This window comes from Aristolochia californica, unplaced genomic scaffold, assembly GCF_029961685.1.
Source record: "Aristolochia californica isolate CCGP_79_NKW_82.1479 unplaced genomic scaffold, dmAriCali1.0.hap1 SCAF_14, whole genome shotgun sequence".
Taxonomy (NCBI): Eukaryota; Viridiplantae; Streptophyta; class Magnoliopsida; order Piperales; family Aristolochiaceae; genus Aristolochia; species Aristolochia californica.
Genome location: NW_027181815.1, coordinates 268,868 through 283,922, shown reverse-complemented (window position 1 = coordinate 283,922; position 15,055 = coordinate 268,868). Strand labels below are relative to the sequence as shown.

Genomic DNA, 15,055 nt, shown 5'->3' with positions numbered 1-15,055 from the left:
ATTATTTACCTAATTTTTTTACTAAAAAAATTCTCTTTAATCGGTTTTCTTGCATTTATTTATTCCATAAGAAATTAATTATGATATTTATATATTTTCTAAAATAAAAAAATAGAATTGAAATAAAAATTATGTGATCAAGAACTAAATTAGTATTTTTTGGTTTATTTTTCTTATAATTTCAATTTATTTATTTTTAAAAATATTTCTAAAGGCAAGGTTTTGCAAGAGGAATCAAGAAAAATTAAACGAAAAATTTATTTGAACTCCAAAAATGTCACAAATGCTAAAAAAAAATTGGTTAACGAGAAAAATTTTCTATGACATTTTTTCTTATACTTTTCTGTTGACACAAACACACTTTTAACGACAATTTATTCCGATCAAACTGAGTAATATGAATGAAATTTATATAGATGGAAGATATAGGTCATGTTCATCTCTCATGTGATCAGAAGAGATGGATCCCAAATACTAACTACATGGATTAAGCAGATCTCAAATTTATGGCATTGTATAAATTTATAAAATTAGTTAAATAAAATTTAAAAAACCTATTAGAATTTAGAACTATTTTTTTTTTTTTAGAAAAGTATGAATAGAAATGCCTTATTAGCCTCTTCTAAGATGGTCTGGTCCCTGCAACGACTCATGTTTTCTATTGAGAAGTATCCATAGTTGAGACAATCTAGTGCTTGAGAGGTTAGGTTGAAGTCTCAAAAAGGCAATTCTAAGCCAAGTAATCTAACCAAATAGTGCTGCAAACAGGTGGTACCTGAAAAAAAATATCAGCAAATGCTAAACTTGAGGACAAACTTTCTGTGATTACACTCTAGCATTTCACACAAGCTACAGCCTATGTTCCTCTGTTTAAGCATCCTATGTCTAAGCTCCAACCTCTTCTTCAAACCATGCTCAAAGCACTCTGGATAATTCGCAATTTCATCCAAATCTCTTCCCATAACTTCTCGCAAGAACTTTATTCTTGGCTCAAGAGAACTCTTGATCAAAATAGGAGGGTACCCGGTAACAAGCACGACAATCTGTTTATCATTAAACCCAGTGTTTCTCAAATACATTAAATTGGTCCCCGGGATCTTCTTCACATCTCGACATAACACTTCAGGAAAATTCATGGCTACTCTCTGAAGGTCTTGTTCTTTGAGACCTATTGATTTCAGAAAGTCTGATGTTGGTTGGAGCCTTTTCTCCACACTGTAACCCATTATAAACGGATGCCTGACCAAGATCTTCCCAATCATTCCTTCTCGGTTCAGACCAAGACTTGAGAGGAACTCTGTGATTTGGGTCAATTTTGATTCAATACTGTAGCTGATGAGCCTCGGGTTGAGCAGTAATACCTTTCCCAGTTGCTTCTCATGGATCGCCAGTGCCTGAAAGAAAGCTAAAAGTGGGCATAGCTTCTCGTCTATGCTATGGGAAAGTATGTGAGGAAATCTTGTTATTGCCATGCTCACGTCACTTGGTTTTGTTCCTAATGTTGCTAGGCACTGAACCATGGGCACAGGCTTCTCATTCAATCCTAAAGCAAGGATCTTGGGGCATTTTGAAACAAGAGAGGGGATCTTTCTCTCGTGAATTCCAATTGTATTAAGGTATATCCAATTTTCACTGGCTCTCTCTCTTCCAACACCTTCCAGTCGCTTGCATCTTTTGAGCATATCATTGATTGCTTCATCATCAAAACCTTTCTCCTTCAAGAACCCAATAATACTACCAAGTTGAGTTCTGTCCATCATGTTTCCTACAAGATTATTAGATGATATGAGACCGTTTTTAACATCATTTCAGTGCAAAAGCAATCGACATGTGACTCAAACCATGAAATAAAAAAACAAAAAGATCAAAGACCAGATATAGTTGAGGAATCGCAAAACTTTCTCAAATGAATGACCAAACCAGATCTACAGAGCACGAAACATCGTCTTTTTGTTCCAATAATAGGAATGACAAAGGAACAATAAGACTCTTTGATTTGACAATGCCGAGCAGATTATCCAGACTCCTTTTGAAGGGCTCCACAGGTCACTGTTTGTAACCTAATAATCGTAGTTCTAGAAAAAAAAAAAAAAAAACTTTTTGGATGATGAGAATAGTAGAACTATGGCCTTAACAGGGTATTTCAGTGATATAACTAATTTGTAATTGAGTCAAGGTAGCGCTCTTCTCATTTTATAAGATAAGAAAGTGATAAGTTCCTAAGCAGTTGATAATCGAGCTTCCAAATATTAAAGACCTCCATTGAGCTGGGTAAAAAAATTATTTACCTCAGATGAACATGGTTCACAAATAAACGAATAGAATCAAGTATGCAACTGTAACTTTGGACTCAAGTCAAGTACCTGCCAACGAGTCAATTGCAAGAAAAGACATCCAAATAATTAAACTAGTTGTCTGGCTCCGAAGTTTTTGCAGAAGAAAACTAGTAAGAGGAGTCTTCCTCAAGTTCGTTAGATGTTGAACAGCGAAAAGCCAAACAACAACCAATTCGCCTGCACAGAAAGATGACGAGGCCACAAACAGCCATACTGAAACAAGAAGCCCGTTCCCCTCTGCCGGTAGAACTGGAATTGAAACAACTACAGCGCCGAAGAAAGGGATTGAACGAACTGAGAAAGCAAAACTCAAATGCTAGAAAGGGATCCAAATATTAAAAAAATCACCATATTTAAAAAAAAAAAAAATTTATTTACGTAATAACTAATAATGATTTCCCACTAATTACCTTGATTTTTGTCACTTCTGAAAAATGAATTATTCTCGGAGCCCAATGGGCCTCTGCTGCTGCCCACTCCATGAGGCCCACAGCTCACCGCTTCGGGCTTGAGAAGTAGTCATCGTCTTTTTCGAACTAAAACCCTAACAAAAACCCTGACCACTCTCGCCTGTGATGTGAGGAAGAAGAAAAAATATTAATCATGCGCTCTAAAGTTGCTCACTTTTCCTTCGTTTCTCTTTCAAAATGCCTCGCTCGATCATCAGAGTTTAATCTTCCTCACTGTATTTCATCTAGTCCTCCCCTTCATACCCATTTTAGCTCAATCCCGGATAGACCTAGGAGAGGAGAGAGAAGAGTTGATAGATCCGGAGATTTCCCCCGTAAAGACTTCAATCTAGACGACGATGGTGGGAGGTCAAGGAGGGACGATGTCCGCCAAAGTTCTTCGAGTGGCTTCGGCAATAGACCCTTGAGAGGGGATAGAAGAATCAGCCGGTCTGAGAACCTTTCTTCCTTTGAAGCTGATGGTGATATCCAGAGTTTTGGAAGAGCGAGGAGTGCGAGTCAAAGTCCTGCAATGCGGATGGCTGATAGACCCATCAGAGAAAGGAGGAAGGACCAAGCTGACGGTTCTTTTTTTGAGAAATTCAAGAGTGGTGAAGAAAAGGAGCAAGTTATAGAATCAGCTCATATAGATTCTGAGGCGCAATTGTCCCGCGCAACCCTGTGGGATCGAACGGTGGAGCCACGGGATCAAAACGACTATCTATTTGGACTTGGTAATGAAGAAAAAGGTGACCAGAAGACAGAAGACCCCCTCCAAGAAAGCACCACCAAAGAATCTGAATTACCTGAAGCTACCTCACCGGATCCATCGCCACAAGATGCTGAAGAGATTTTCAGGAAAATGAAAGAGACGGGGCTCATCCCCAATGCTGTTGCAATGCTCGACGGCCTTTGTAAGGACGGTTTGGTTCAAGAAGCCATGAAGCTCTTTGGATTAATGCGTGAAAAGGGTACAATCCCTGAAGTTGTAATTTTTACAGCTGTTGTAGAAGGCTTCTGCAAGGCACTGAAGTTTGAAGATGCAAAAAGGGTTTTCAGGAAAATGCAGAACAATGGCATATCCCCTAATGCATTCAGTTATAAGGTTTTGGTTCAGGGATTGTGTAAAGGGAAGCAACTGGAGGATGCGATTGGGTTTTGCATCGAGATGTTGGAGGCTGGGCATTACCCAAATGTTGCTACTTTTGTTGGTTTGGTTGATGAGTTTCACAAAGAAAAGGGATCAGAAGAAGCTCAAAGTGTTATTCGGAGGTTGAGAGAGAAAGGGTATGCAGTCGATGAGAAGGCAGTGAAAGAGCATCTAGGTAAGAAAGGTCCTTATTCACCTTCTCTTTGGGAGGTTATCTTTGGAAAAAAAGTTCCCAACAAGGTGCTCTAGTTTCTCTAAGTCTGCAAAGTTTGTGTGCAATTCTCCCTGGGTTCCTTGTAGTATCTCTACACTTTCCTCTCTTAGTATGAAATGGTAAAAGAATTGCTGAATGAGGTGAAAGGTCTTTATTGGCTCATAAGAAAGAAGTCAAGTTTCAATTTATTTTATGGTGCTTCACTGCCAATGAGCTGTTTTAATATGAATTTCGTGGAATACTATGTTTTTGTTTGCAGCCAGTTTGTGCTGATAAATTACAAATCTTGTGAATGCTTTCTTACTGAACTCTTTCCTCTTAGCTATTCTATATTGAGAGGTGATTCTGTAACGTATATTAATCATCACACTTAAGGTTAATTATCAAAGAAAAAATGATGCACCGAAATATACAGTTCATGAAAGTAAACTTGTTCTCTGGAATGTGCTGTTTCATTTTAAGATTCGGGTTGCCGCCAGCTTGTGATCTATAATCCATGTCGGGCCTCAAATTTGTTGCCGTGAACTTTGGTTTATGTAGATAGAAAACCTATGAACTTTCGCTTTATTTCTGCTTGAATATGCTGCTTTATTTAGCCTTACAGGAGACATTTAGTTTCCCACTGATTCAATACAGAGAAAAGAGATGGTATGGTGATCATTTGCAGAGTCAACACTTCACAAAGCATCAAGAGAGCTTTACTGGTCCGTTTAGGATATCTGAATCTTCATCAGAAGCATGCACCTCTTCGGTCCCTCCCCAGGAACCTAATTTTTTTTTCACAAGTAGCAGCATTCACAAATAACATGCCAGATTCATTTCAGTGCCTACAAACCCCCAGCAAAAATAAATTGTCCATGGGCATTCTTCATTTTACAGAAGATGCTCTGAATGTGTTTGCCCATGGTCTAGTAATAAGATCCAGAAGCAGAAACTTGATTAGAGGTAATAGCTGAGCAACCAACTGATTGGGTGAATGGTACCACAGAAAATTACTCTTGAGTTCCTCATATGGTCACCTTTTACTTCATATATTTGCTAGCTTATTTGGTCACTTGATGACAGTTGATAGTGCACAAAAAACATCTCATCAAGTAACTTTCTATAGACTTCTCAAAAAGAAAAAAGAAAAAAAAAAACTATAGTAGACACCACTTAGTGGTGTGAAAGGGGGCTCTCCAGGAATTCTTCTATTTTGTTTTCCTGCCTTTTTACTTTTTCCTTATGGAAATCTTGCTTTACATATAATTCCTTGCTACGATTCCATGAGTAAAGGTCAATGCTTCAAAATTTTGTGATTTGAAAGATGATAATGATATGGAGCTTTTGCATGGAGTCACTGACAAGAAAATTATAGAACCATTTGACTAGATAACTCTGCAATTTGTTTCCTTGATCAACAATTGAGGTGTGTCAGAAAAGGAATAGATAGTCCTTGGGTCGCAGCATTAGATGCCTCTACTGAGGCATCAAGGTTTGGAATGGTCGGACAACTCTTCACTCTTGAGCCTGATAGGGAGGTTCATGAACTTGCATTGTCAATTTATGATTTTCTGAATAACGCTACAGGGTAAGAATACAAGAATTTTGTCTCAAATAATCATGGAAACCAGTACATTGTAAAGCAAATGTGCAATTTTTGCACAATTGAGCAAAGTGCAAACAAATATGTGAGAATTATCAACTGTCGGGGGAGAAATCTATTTGGAGGCTGTTGCAAGGAGCATATTTACGAAGAAAAGCAGAGGTCTTCTACTTCAGAAGATATCCCTCTGAAGTTAGATCTCTATGAAGAGGGGTTTCTCACCCCCAGACTTGACTTAGTTTCTTTGACAGCATTTGTAATTTCAAGACAGTTCCATTCCCTTGCGGGTTACTGGCAACGCTCTTTGTGCTCAAATTTCATAACCATGAGAGTTCAGAGGTACATAAGCACTGCAAAATTTTCCTATCAAACAACAACTGATATTCTGAAGTATTCGTCTCCTCAAACATTAGCGTGGTGAAACAGAGGGACACTGCATTGGCAACTAAATACAGTCTTGGAATTCATCCCTCATCAGCTCTTTATCTCATGCAGGTTGACCTTTGAAGCTGTAGATATTCCCTGCAACTCCTATTATACCAACCAGAACAGCCATTACCATCCCCTGCTTGTTCAACCTTAATGGTATAAGAGATGGGAATATAAAACCCAATGAAACTACTGTAGTTGCGCCTGTAAACTTGAAGGCCACCCAGATGCTGGGGATCATTGTGGAGCCCCGGTAAATGAGAATTAACAGAATTACTGTCAAAATAGCCGATCTCTTTCCGCTGTCCACTAGAGGTGTACACCCTTTAAATGCCAGAGCATCTACAGTTTGCCTCAAAGAAAAATGGATCACTGGGAAAACCAGGATGAGGTGAAAAACATAGCCAATTCGGACCACATAGTTCAAATCCAAGCTGAACCGGATGCCAAGATCTTCATTGAAATTGGTCAGCACATCTGAATTTTAATTGCTTTGCCTAAAATTTTAATTTAAAAGAGAGAAGAAAGAAAGAAATGAAGGTAGAAGTTGATATAGCCGAGGGTGGTCTCACCAGTTCTGACCGGTCTAGGAAACAAGGCTTGAAAGAGGGTAAAGCTATAATACCACTGCTCACATGAAACTCCCGAGAGAAAGTGTAATAATTAGAGGCCTTCAACAATCTAGGCTTAATGCAGTTTGTATAATCCAAAGGCAAGGCAAACTACCCTCTTCCTTGGGAGTTTAATTCCGGTACAGAAAACAGATTTCGGAGTAGAAGATGGTAAACCTTAAAAGAAGTTGAACTCAAAGAACCGAACCGATTTTTATGACTTCGACATGAAGGAAGCTCCCTCGATCAAACATGAGAACACAATCATAAAAATTGCGATATTTATAATACTATGTAGAGCAACACATCTCCTTGTAATGGGAGATTAAACTCTCAACAAGAAGATTAAACTCTCAAAAAAAAAAAAAATCAACAAGAACAAGAAGATTTCTCTCCAACATTGAGATTATCAAATTTATTTAGTACAAAACAACAAGATTCTAATTGTTTTGAATTCATTATTAATCTTCTTTAGCCGGCCATGTCTTTTGCTTTATTGTTGTCTTCGTCTCTCATCCTTTAGTATCCAAACCCAATAAAGCAGAAATAAAATCTTTCACTTCACTCCATGATACTCTTTCAGTTCAGGAAACAAGGCTTCAATCATTCTCTTTAGTTGTAGGCTTATGTGTATATGTTTGCCATGAATTCACATTTCTCTTTTTAGAGTGCTTTCAGCTGATTCTCAGATACATGATACAGACCCAATTTCCAGCTTAACATCTATGAAACACCGTACTCAACCATGATCACCTTCCATATCCTTCAACCTGTAAATTGATTAGTAACTCCCAGTCTCAAATACTTTTCTCTGTGACTTTTCATGCACCCAAGTTCTCGAACATCCAAAATTTAAAACTCCCAATTTTAGGCAGTGAAAAATGAACCTGTAGTTGGCCAGAGAAACAGTTTTGTGCCACAACAATGTCTGTTTTACTGGTTGTTTTGTGCTTCAAGAAGAGAGTCCAGAAAACAAGGCACGAAAGGATGAGCTTCGAGATTACCCATCAGATGATGCTGCTCTGAGAGGCTGCAAAAATCTTCCAGTGTCTCATTGTTGAAATTGTAGGAAATGATCCTACTAAAAATACCCATATAAATTACCTCCAGATCGAGATGAAATGCCAATAACCTTAATCTTCCGAACCATCCAAATTTCTGCTTCAGCTCAGTTTCCAGGCAATTGGTGTGCTTCAAGACCCATTCACTGGCTTCCGAGTCCTTGAGTTCCCAAATGCGCAGCTGGTAGCCTTCACGAAACAGCGCACAGTGGATGTTGCCATTGTATAGTCCAAAAGAAGGAAGGCAGCTCCACTTCTCTGGGAGCTCAATTTCAGTAACATTTTCGTCGACAATGTTAATTCTCAGCAACCTCTGTGGATAAGCAAGTCTATACACCACTCCATCTGAAGAAACAACACCTCTGCCGGTTAAGCGACACCGGGGAGGTGCAGTTGTCAAGTTAAACTTGATCCAAAAACCAGTCTTGGAGTCGAAAATTGTAAGCTCTAGACAAATTTTATTAAAGAAACATATTCTGATGACTTTGAAGTGGGGAGAGCTGCGAGGATCAAACACCAGAACACTGTCAACTAACGGGTTTGTTGCAGGGCAGTGTGGCAGAGGAGTCCATCTTCTTGTGATGGGATTGCACACATAGAACAAATCTGACTGTGAAGGAAGACTTCCATGGTATGCACGTCGACCTGGAAGACGAGCAGATCCATGGAGGAAAAGGAGCAGTCCATTGCGACAATCCATGAACCACAATTTACGATAAGCTGGGCAGAATGTCAAACTCAAATCCGTGATAAACTGGGTCCCGAAACTCTCGTTTGATACAACAGCATATCCAATTTCACCCTCATTGATGCCCCATTTTTGATAAAAAAGACCAATCATGGGTGAAGGCAATCTTGTCTGAAAACAAGGGTCTGAAATTAAGCTATGCCATGCTTTGGATACGCACTTGAATCTGGCCAGAGACTTGAAGGGTAGCCGCCGCAGTATCTCAATCAACAAGTCATCACTCAAGCTACATCCACTACGAACAGAAGTGTTTGATTTCTTGAGAGCATCCATGCTTTTTCTTCCCTATCTATGATCAACACAGCTTTACAATATTCAGAGATCAATCAAAAAGCCTCAAAGATCAGCACCGAAATGGATCTAACTGCAGCATTTAGTCAAGCAGGATCAGGGCTATGCTGCTGGGAAAACCAAAGGAGCTTGCAGAAATCTTTGACAATGTTAGCTATAAAACACTGATGAAAGAAAATTGAGCTTCAGAACAATTGACCTTAGCATCTGAAAGAAGATCATTTTACCACTTCCAGATTACCCATTCTTCTATATAAAACATACATGTCATTGTCACTTTCCTAGTTTTCTTTGGCCGGCCGTTTGTTCTTCTTTCTGCTCTCTCTCTCTCTCTCTCTCTCTCTCTCTTTCTCTTGCCTCTGTCACCTAGTCCACTAATAACCAAAACCCAAATCACCCAAGCTGCTTCCACTGTGAATAGTCATCCATACTTTTCCTCTGGATGCTCAGTGACCAGCCAAGAAAACAGTAAAGATATATAAAGCTTTTCACTGGAGATCATCACGTCTGTGGATGGATTGCTGCAGGATTTATTGAAGTGGGATTATATTTTTTTCTGTTGAGAAAAGGAAAAGAGCTAAGAGAAAGCATAGGTCAAGTAAGCTGTAAACACAAATGAAGAAAAACCAACATTCAGAAGATTTGGTCCTCCATTGAGATTATCCATATTATTAATACAAATGACAGAACACCAATTATATAGTATGTACATATCGTTTTCACTTCCTTAGTATTCTTTGGCCGGCTGTTTACTATATAATATGTACGTATCGTTCTCACTTCCTTAGTATTCTTTGGCCGGCTGTTTACTCTTCTCCCTTGTCTTCATCACTCATCCAAAAGTATCCAAACCCCAAATGGTAGAAGAAGCTCTTTTTTCACATCTCTGCATAATATGCCGTTCAGGTTTTCTTTCTTTATTTTAGGAAGACAAGGCCTCATTTTTTTTCCTGGATCAAATGTAATGTGATTATTTATTTTTATTTTTTTTGAGAGGGCGTGGCGCGATTCGAAGTCGCGACCTGACGCTCCTGGTTGTAAAGAGAATACCATCAGACCTGATTATTTTTAAAAACACTTAGCTAGAAATAGTAAGCATAAGGGAAGATAATGCAGTAGACAAATATCTCTAATATTGTAGGCATCAAAACAAGGTACAGAAGCATCTTTTATAGTCTCATGGAATGAGATACAAACATCTTTCACTATGTCATGAACAAAGTTTACACTAGACACAGATTGAGGTAATCATCGAGTGAAATGCTGGGGATTGTTTTTTATGGATTCAGCTTAACTATCAGCTTCTGATCTATCTTAAATTCTTCATGAACTCTCTGTTACAGAGCTTGCAACCAGGACCCAATTGTCAACCACGGTCACCTTCATCTCTTTCATTTCTCCTAGACAGAACCAGTCATTTGATTGGTTACTCCCAGCTACTTCATTGCAGATTCAATAAAGAAGTAGGCTATTGGGCAAGAGATAATGTCTGCCTCATTGGTTGTTTTGCATTTCATCAAGACAGTCCAAAAAGCAAGGCACAAAAGGATGAGCCTTGAGCTGACCTATCAGATGATACTGCTCTGAGAAGCTGCAAATTTCTTCCATAGTCTCATTGCTGAAATTGTAGGAAATGATCTTATTAAAAATACCAATATAAATGACATCAATCTCTGAATGAAATGCCAATAACCTTACTCTTCTGAACCATCCAAATTTCTGTTGCAGCTCAGCTTCCAAGCAATTGCTGTGCTTCAATACCCATTCATTGGCGTCGAAGTCCTTGAGCTCCCAAATTCGCAGCTGACAGCCATCAAGAAACAAGGCATAATGGACGTTGCCATGGAACAGACCAAAGCAAGGAGGCCACCTCCACTTCTCTGGGAGGACAGTTTCCATTACACTTCCATCCACAATGTTGATCCTCAGTAACCTCCGTAAAGGAGCTAGCCTATACACAATTCCATCAGGGGAAACGATGCCTCTGCTGCTTAAGCGACAACGAAGAGGTGCAGTAGTCACATTAGACTTGATCCAAAAACCTGTCTTGGCGCAGAAAGTTGTAAGCTCCAAACAAGTAGGGCTCAAAAAGCCAATTCTAATGGCTTTGAAATGGGGAGAGCTACGAGGATCAAACACCAGAATACAGTCGAACCAACGCTTTGTTTCGGGGCACTCTGGCAGAGCTACCCATCTCTTTGTGATGGGATTACACACAAAAAACACATCTGAATGTGGAGGAAGCCCTCGACGGCGTGCACGTCCATATGGAGGGCAAGCGGATCCGTGGAGGAAAAGGAGGAGTCCATTGCAGCAATCCATGAACCTCAAATTTGGATAAGCTGGACAAAATGTCAGACTTAAATCTGTGATCAACTGAGCCCTGCAAATTTCTTTTGAGACACAAACATATCCAACGTCACCCAGATTGATGTCCCATGGTTGGTAGAAAAGGCCAATCGTAGGTGCAGGAACACTTGCCTGAAGATAAAGGTCTGAAATTAGACCATGCCATGCTTTAGAGACACACTTGAATCTGGCCAGAGACTTGAAGGGTAAACGCCGGAGGATCTCGATCAACAAATCATCATTCAAGCTGCTTCCGCTGTGAATGGAAATGTTTAACTTCTTGAAAGCATCCATATCGTTTTTTTCTCCCGTATGTAAGCAGCAGAGCTTTACAACGTGCAGAGGCCAACCAAAGAAAGCTCCAAAGATCAATACAGAGATGGCTGTACTCGCGGCTTTGAGTCGAGAGGGATTCTACTAGGTTGCTGGGACAGCCAAAGAAACTCACAGTCACAGCAAGCTTAGGTTGCGTTTGCTGTAAATCACAGATGATCGAAAAAATAATCTTCAGAATAATCGACGAAAGCATATGAAGGAAGATCGTTGTCCAACTTCTAAATTACTCAAGATTTTAGCAGAACTTAGCTCCATAATCATAAAAAATGCACTTGCCATTTTCACTATATAGTGCTCCTTTGTTGCTGCCCCAGTTCCCCGGTGAAATTCATCCGATATAGAGAGGTTATCTTGATAGGACTCGGAACCAGATTCAACCACCTGAAAATCGGAGTGAGATCCTCCGATTAGGTCAAGTTGCTCCAATCCTATATCCTTTTGTTCTTATTCTATTTATTTACCCAATTACCCATTCTCTAAATAAATAAATTATTTAATAAATTATATACCAATCTATCATAAAATAAATAGAATGGTATATGCGAAAGGTGTAGTGTCACGTTACATGATGTGGCTCGGGGAGATATTACATGGCACAGACGTATGAACTTTTTCATCCCCCCATCCAGATCGAGATTCTGTGCAAAACTGAAAATGACCTCCACATTTTCCATCGTTAAAACTCTAGGAAATTATCTTATTCGAAAAACCCAGATAAACAACCTTCAATTCCAAATAAAATTCCAATATCCTCATCGTTCCAGACCACCCAAAACGGGGTTTAATCAGTGCCTCGATGCAGTTACTGTGCTTCCGAATTCTTCGGCTCTCAAATTTGCAGTTGGGAAAGTCCGCAGAATAGAGCACAGAGAAGATTTCTTCTGTACAGTCGAAAGCAGGGAAGCCCTGTTGAGTTCTCTGGCAGCTCGATTTCAGATAAAAGAAACCAGAACGTCATCATAAGCAAGATCAGATATAAACCAAGCTGAAAGAGAATCAGGTATAACGATTTTCTGTCTCTTTCTCTTATTTCCTTTTTGTTTGGCCGCTTAATATACCTATCGAAATTCCTAACCAAGTCAGATTAGTACAAAACAATTTCAGATAAACGGTAAACGTCGATCTTTCTTCCCTTTTCTTTATGCCACATCTCCGGTTCTTAGGAAACACAGAATGAAGGCGACTTAATTAAACATTGTCAAAGGCTATAATATATGAGGAAGAAGAAGAATACAGTGAATTTAGACTAACTGGGGAGGAAGTCTGACAGGCAAGGAGTGTAAGGACAAGCCCTGAACTCGTCTGTGAAGGCATTGATGCGTTTCAGACTGAAAACCACCTTCGGTGTTGAATCACTACAGCCCAAGTTAAACGAAACTATCTTTTCCGATACGGCAAGGAAAATCATGGGGGAATCTGGATGGAAACCCACCACCCTTACCCCGCTAAGTTTCAGAGAATTAGACGCCTCGATCACTGTAGAGAACTTCAGTTCCATTAATGGGTCGACGATATTCTCATCGTGCCTCAGCTTCCACTTATGGGAATCCCAGTCCTCGAGCTCCCAGACCAGTAAATGTTGGCCGTCTAGGAAAGCGCAGTAGAGACACCCCGAAGAGCGGCCCAGGAACACTTGTCTCGCTCCTTTCTTGGGTAGTAGTATAAGACTCATGAAATTGCAATCTGTTAAATCGATTCTCAGGAGACGATCCTCAGACGCCAGCTTGTAGACAAAACCAGCGAGAACAATGGGGAGTTCCCACCGCAAGTACAGGGGTTTTGGGTTCTCCATTGTCAGCCTGGAATGAACCCATCTGCTTGTTTCAGAGTGGTACACGTCCACCATTATTGAAGAACCGTTTCGAGAATGGAGCAGAAAGAGTTTGAAGTGGTGCGACTGGCGGGGATCGAAATCCAGCACTTCTGAAACGGGAGTTGGTCCAAGGTACCTGGGCTTGGGCAGACCCAACCATCTCTTCGTCGCTGGGTTGCAGATGTAGTAGTACAGCACGGCGGTGGATGGACTCACGGTGGCGGAGCAGCAGAGAAGCAAGCCATTGCAACAGTCGATGAGCCTCAGATGGGGATAGCTCGGCAAGAAATCGAGACTCAGCATTCTAATCCTTTCCTTGCCTTCCTCGTTGCCGTCGTTCATGCTCCGCGACAAGTTGACGTATCCAGGCACTTCATGAACGAATTCTGCTAGGTGATTCACGAAATCCCTTTGATAGAAGAATCCGTACATAGGCAATGCAGGTAACTGTTTCATAAAAGCAGAGCTAGAGATCAGTCGACGCCATGAATTCGACACACATTTGAACCTGAAGATTGTTTTCAGGGGTAAAGGAGAGAGAATCCTCGCAAGCAATTCCTGACTGAAACGGGTAACATCAGTGCCGGTGCGCTTGTTTTGCGATTCCATCCTTACCTGCCCTCCGACGTCGAACTTTATCTAGAACAGGACCTGATCATCACACTTAGAAAGAGAAGAAAATCTGAAAATGCTCAAGGGGCGAAAGATCGATGCAGGAAGAAAGGAAGAGAGGACACCATGGGAAAATAAATTTGCTGGTAGAAATCATGGAAGTGTTATACATGGAAGCTGATTTAAGTTCTTACGTTAAATTTTATTACGAGCAACGAATCCAACTCCTGTCTTTGCTGGTTGAAAGGTGATATCTGGCAGGTTATTTGCAGTAAATTAGTGTAAACCCCCTGGATTCGACTGTAAGGGCAGGGTTTTAAAGACATGACCATTCGCCGAGCCAAATATAGAATTTATTCTTGCCAAAAAACCCATGGCGGAGTTGGAAGTTAAAACCCATCCTCGCTCCCCTCCTACAATTGCCCAGCATCCATTTTTACCTTCTTTTTAAAAAAAAACACTAAAATTGTTTTCACAGAAGAAAGAAAGAGTCTGGCATAGGGGTCAACAAACCGAGCTGATTAACGAGTAGTTTGAGTTCCGCTCGGTTCCGGTTCGATTTGCTTCGAGGTTTTTTTCATTAAACGAGACGACCTCGTGGTTCGGTTAAAAAACTCGCAAACCGATTAGCCACTTAAACGAAGCTTCGGATTAGAAAATCGAGGATTCGGCGACGGCGACCTTCGGAGTTCGGGGAATCAGGGTGAATGCACCTGGGTCGCTGTGTGGAGACAGCCCCAGCGTCATCTGGGGCATTTGACGGTGAGGAGTTGCTTGCAGAGGTCGAACACTTGGTCTCCCTACTGGGTGATGATCTCCCAGTAATTCTCCGGCTGTCACGGCCATTTATGGTAGTCTTTACGGGTGGAGACGGGGTGAAGGTAGTGGAAAAAGTAGTCGCCCCAGTCGAGCTTGATGCCTTTCTGTACCCCCATTCGACTGCCATACCCCTTGTAGGAAACGAAGTCGTTGGCGTACTTGTGCTTCTCCTCCATGGGAAGGGAGAAGAAGTCACGAGAGACGGCCATCGTCGACGCGAAAAGGAAGGGAGGCGCCGCCTGGCTCTACCCC

At 40.6% G+C, this 15,055-nt stretch overlaps 5 protein-coding genes across 5 annotated transcripts; 1 reads left to right on the top strand and 4 right to left on the bottom strand.

Moving 5' to 3' along the window:
• Positions 1-788: 788 nt before the first annotated feature.
• Positions 789-1,757, bottom strand: LOC137950123 (transcription termination factor MTERF6, chloroplastic/mitochondrial-like). Its single transcript, XM_068796503.1, has one exon. It carries the CDS (start codon positions 1,755-1,757, stop codon positions 789-791), a length of 969 nt encoding a protein of 322 aa, XP_068652604.1.
• Positions 1,758-2,891: 1,134 nt separating this feature from the next.
• LOC137950485 (uncharacterized) lies at positions 2,892-4,499 on the top strand. The gene has a single exon (XM_068796970.1). The coding sequence runs from the start codon at positions 2,940-2,942 to the stop codon at positions 4,182-4,184; it is 1,245 nt and encodes a 414-aa protein (XP_068653071.1). The 5' UTR covers positions 2,892-2,939; the 3' UTR covers positions 4,185-4,499.
• A 3,208-nt stretch (positions 4,500-7,707) lies between these two features.
• Positions 7,708-8,856, bottom strand: LOC137950121 (F-box protein At5g07610-like). Its single transcript, XM_068796501.1, has one exon. It carries the CDS (start codon positions 8,854-8,856, stop codon positions 7,708-7,710), a length of 1,149 nt encoding a protein of 382 aa, XP_068652602.1.
• A 1,202-nt stretch (positions 8,857-10,058) lies between these two features.
• LOC137950790 (uncharacterized) lies at positions 10,059-11,305 on the bottom strand. Its single transcript, XM_068797412.1, has 2 exons — positions 10,568-11,305; positions 10,059-10,492 (listed from the first exon to the last, which is right to left on the bottom strand). Exons 1-2 carry the CDS (start codon positions 11,194-11,196, stop codon positions 10,369-10,371), a joined length of 753 nt encoding a protein of 250 aa, XP_068653513.1. The 5' UTR covers positions 11,197-11,305; the 3' UTR covers positions 10,059-10,368.
• Positions 11,306-12,805: 1,500 nt separating this feature from the next.
• On the bottom strand, positions 12,806-13,981 carry LOC137950119 (F-box protein At5g07610-like). The gene has a single exon (XM_068796499.1). The coding sequence runs from the start codon at positions 13,979-13,981 to the stop codon at positions 12,806-12,808; it is 1,176 nt and encodes a 391-aa protein (XP_068652600.1).
• Positions 13,982-15,055: the final 1,074 nt, after the last annotated feature.

Coding starts and splice junctions, on each gene's coding strand:
- LOC137950485 (XM_068796970.1), top strand. CDS start 2,940: ATGCGCTCTAAAGTTGCTCACTTTTCCTTCGTTTCTCTTTCAAAATGC.
- LOC137950121 (XM_068796501.1), bottom strand. CDS start 8,856: ATGGATGCTCTCAAGAAATCAAACACTTCTGTTCGTAGTGGATGTAGC.
- LOC137950790 (XM_068797412.1), bottom strand. CDS start 11,196: ATGGATTGCTGCAATGGACTCCTCCTTTTCCTCCACGGATCCGCTTGC. Junction 10,493..10,567: donor GGATGGTTCAGAAGAGTAAG/GTTATTGGCATT, acceptor CTACAATTTCAG/CAATGAGACTATGGAAGAAA.
- LOC137950119 (XM_068796499.1), bottom strand. CDS start 13,981: ATGGAATCGCAAAACAAGCGCACCGGCACTGATGTTACCCGTTTCAGT.
- LOC137950123 (XM_068796503.1), bottom strand. CDS start 1,757: ATGGACAGAACTCAACTTGGTAGTATTATTGGGTTCTTGAAGGAGAAA.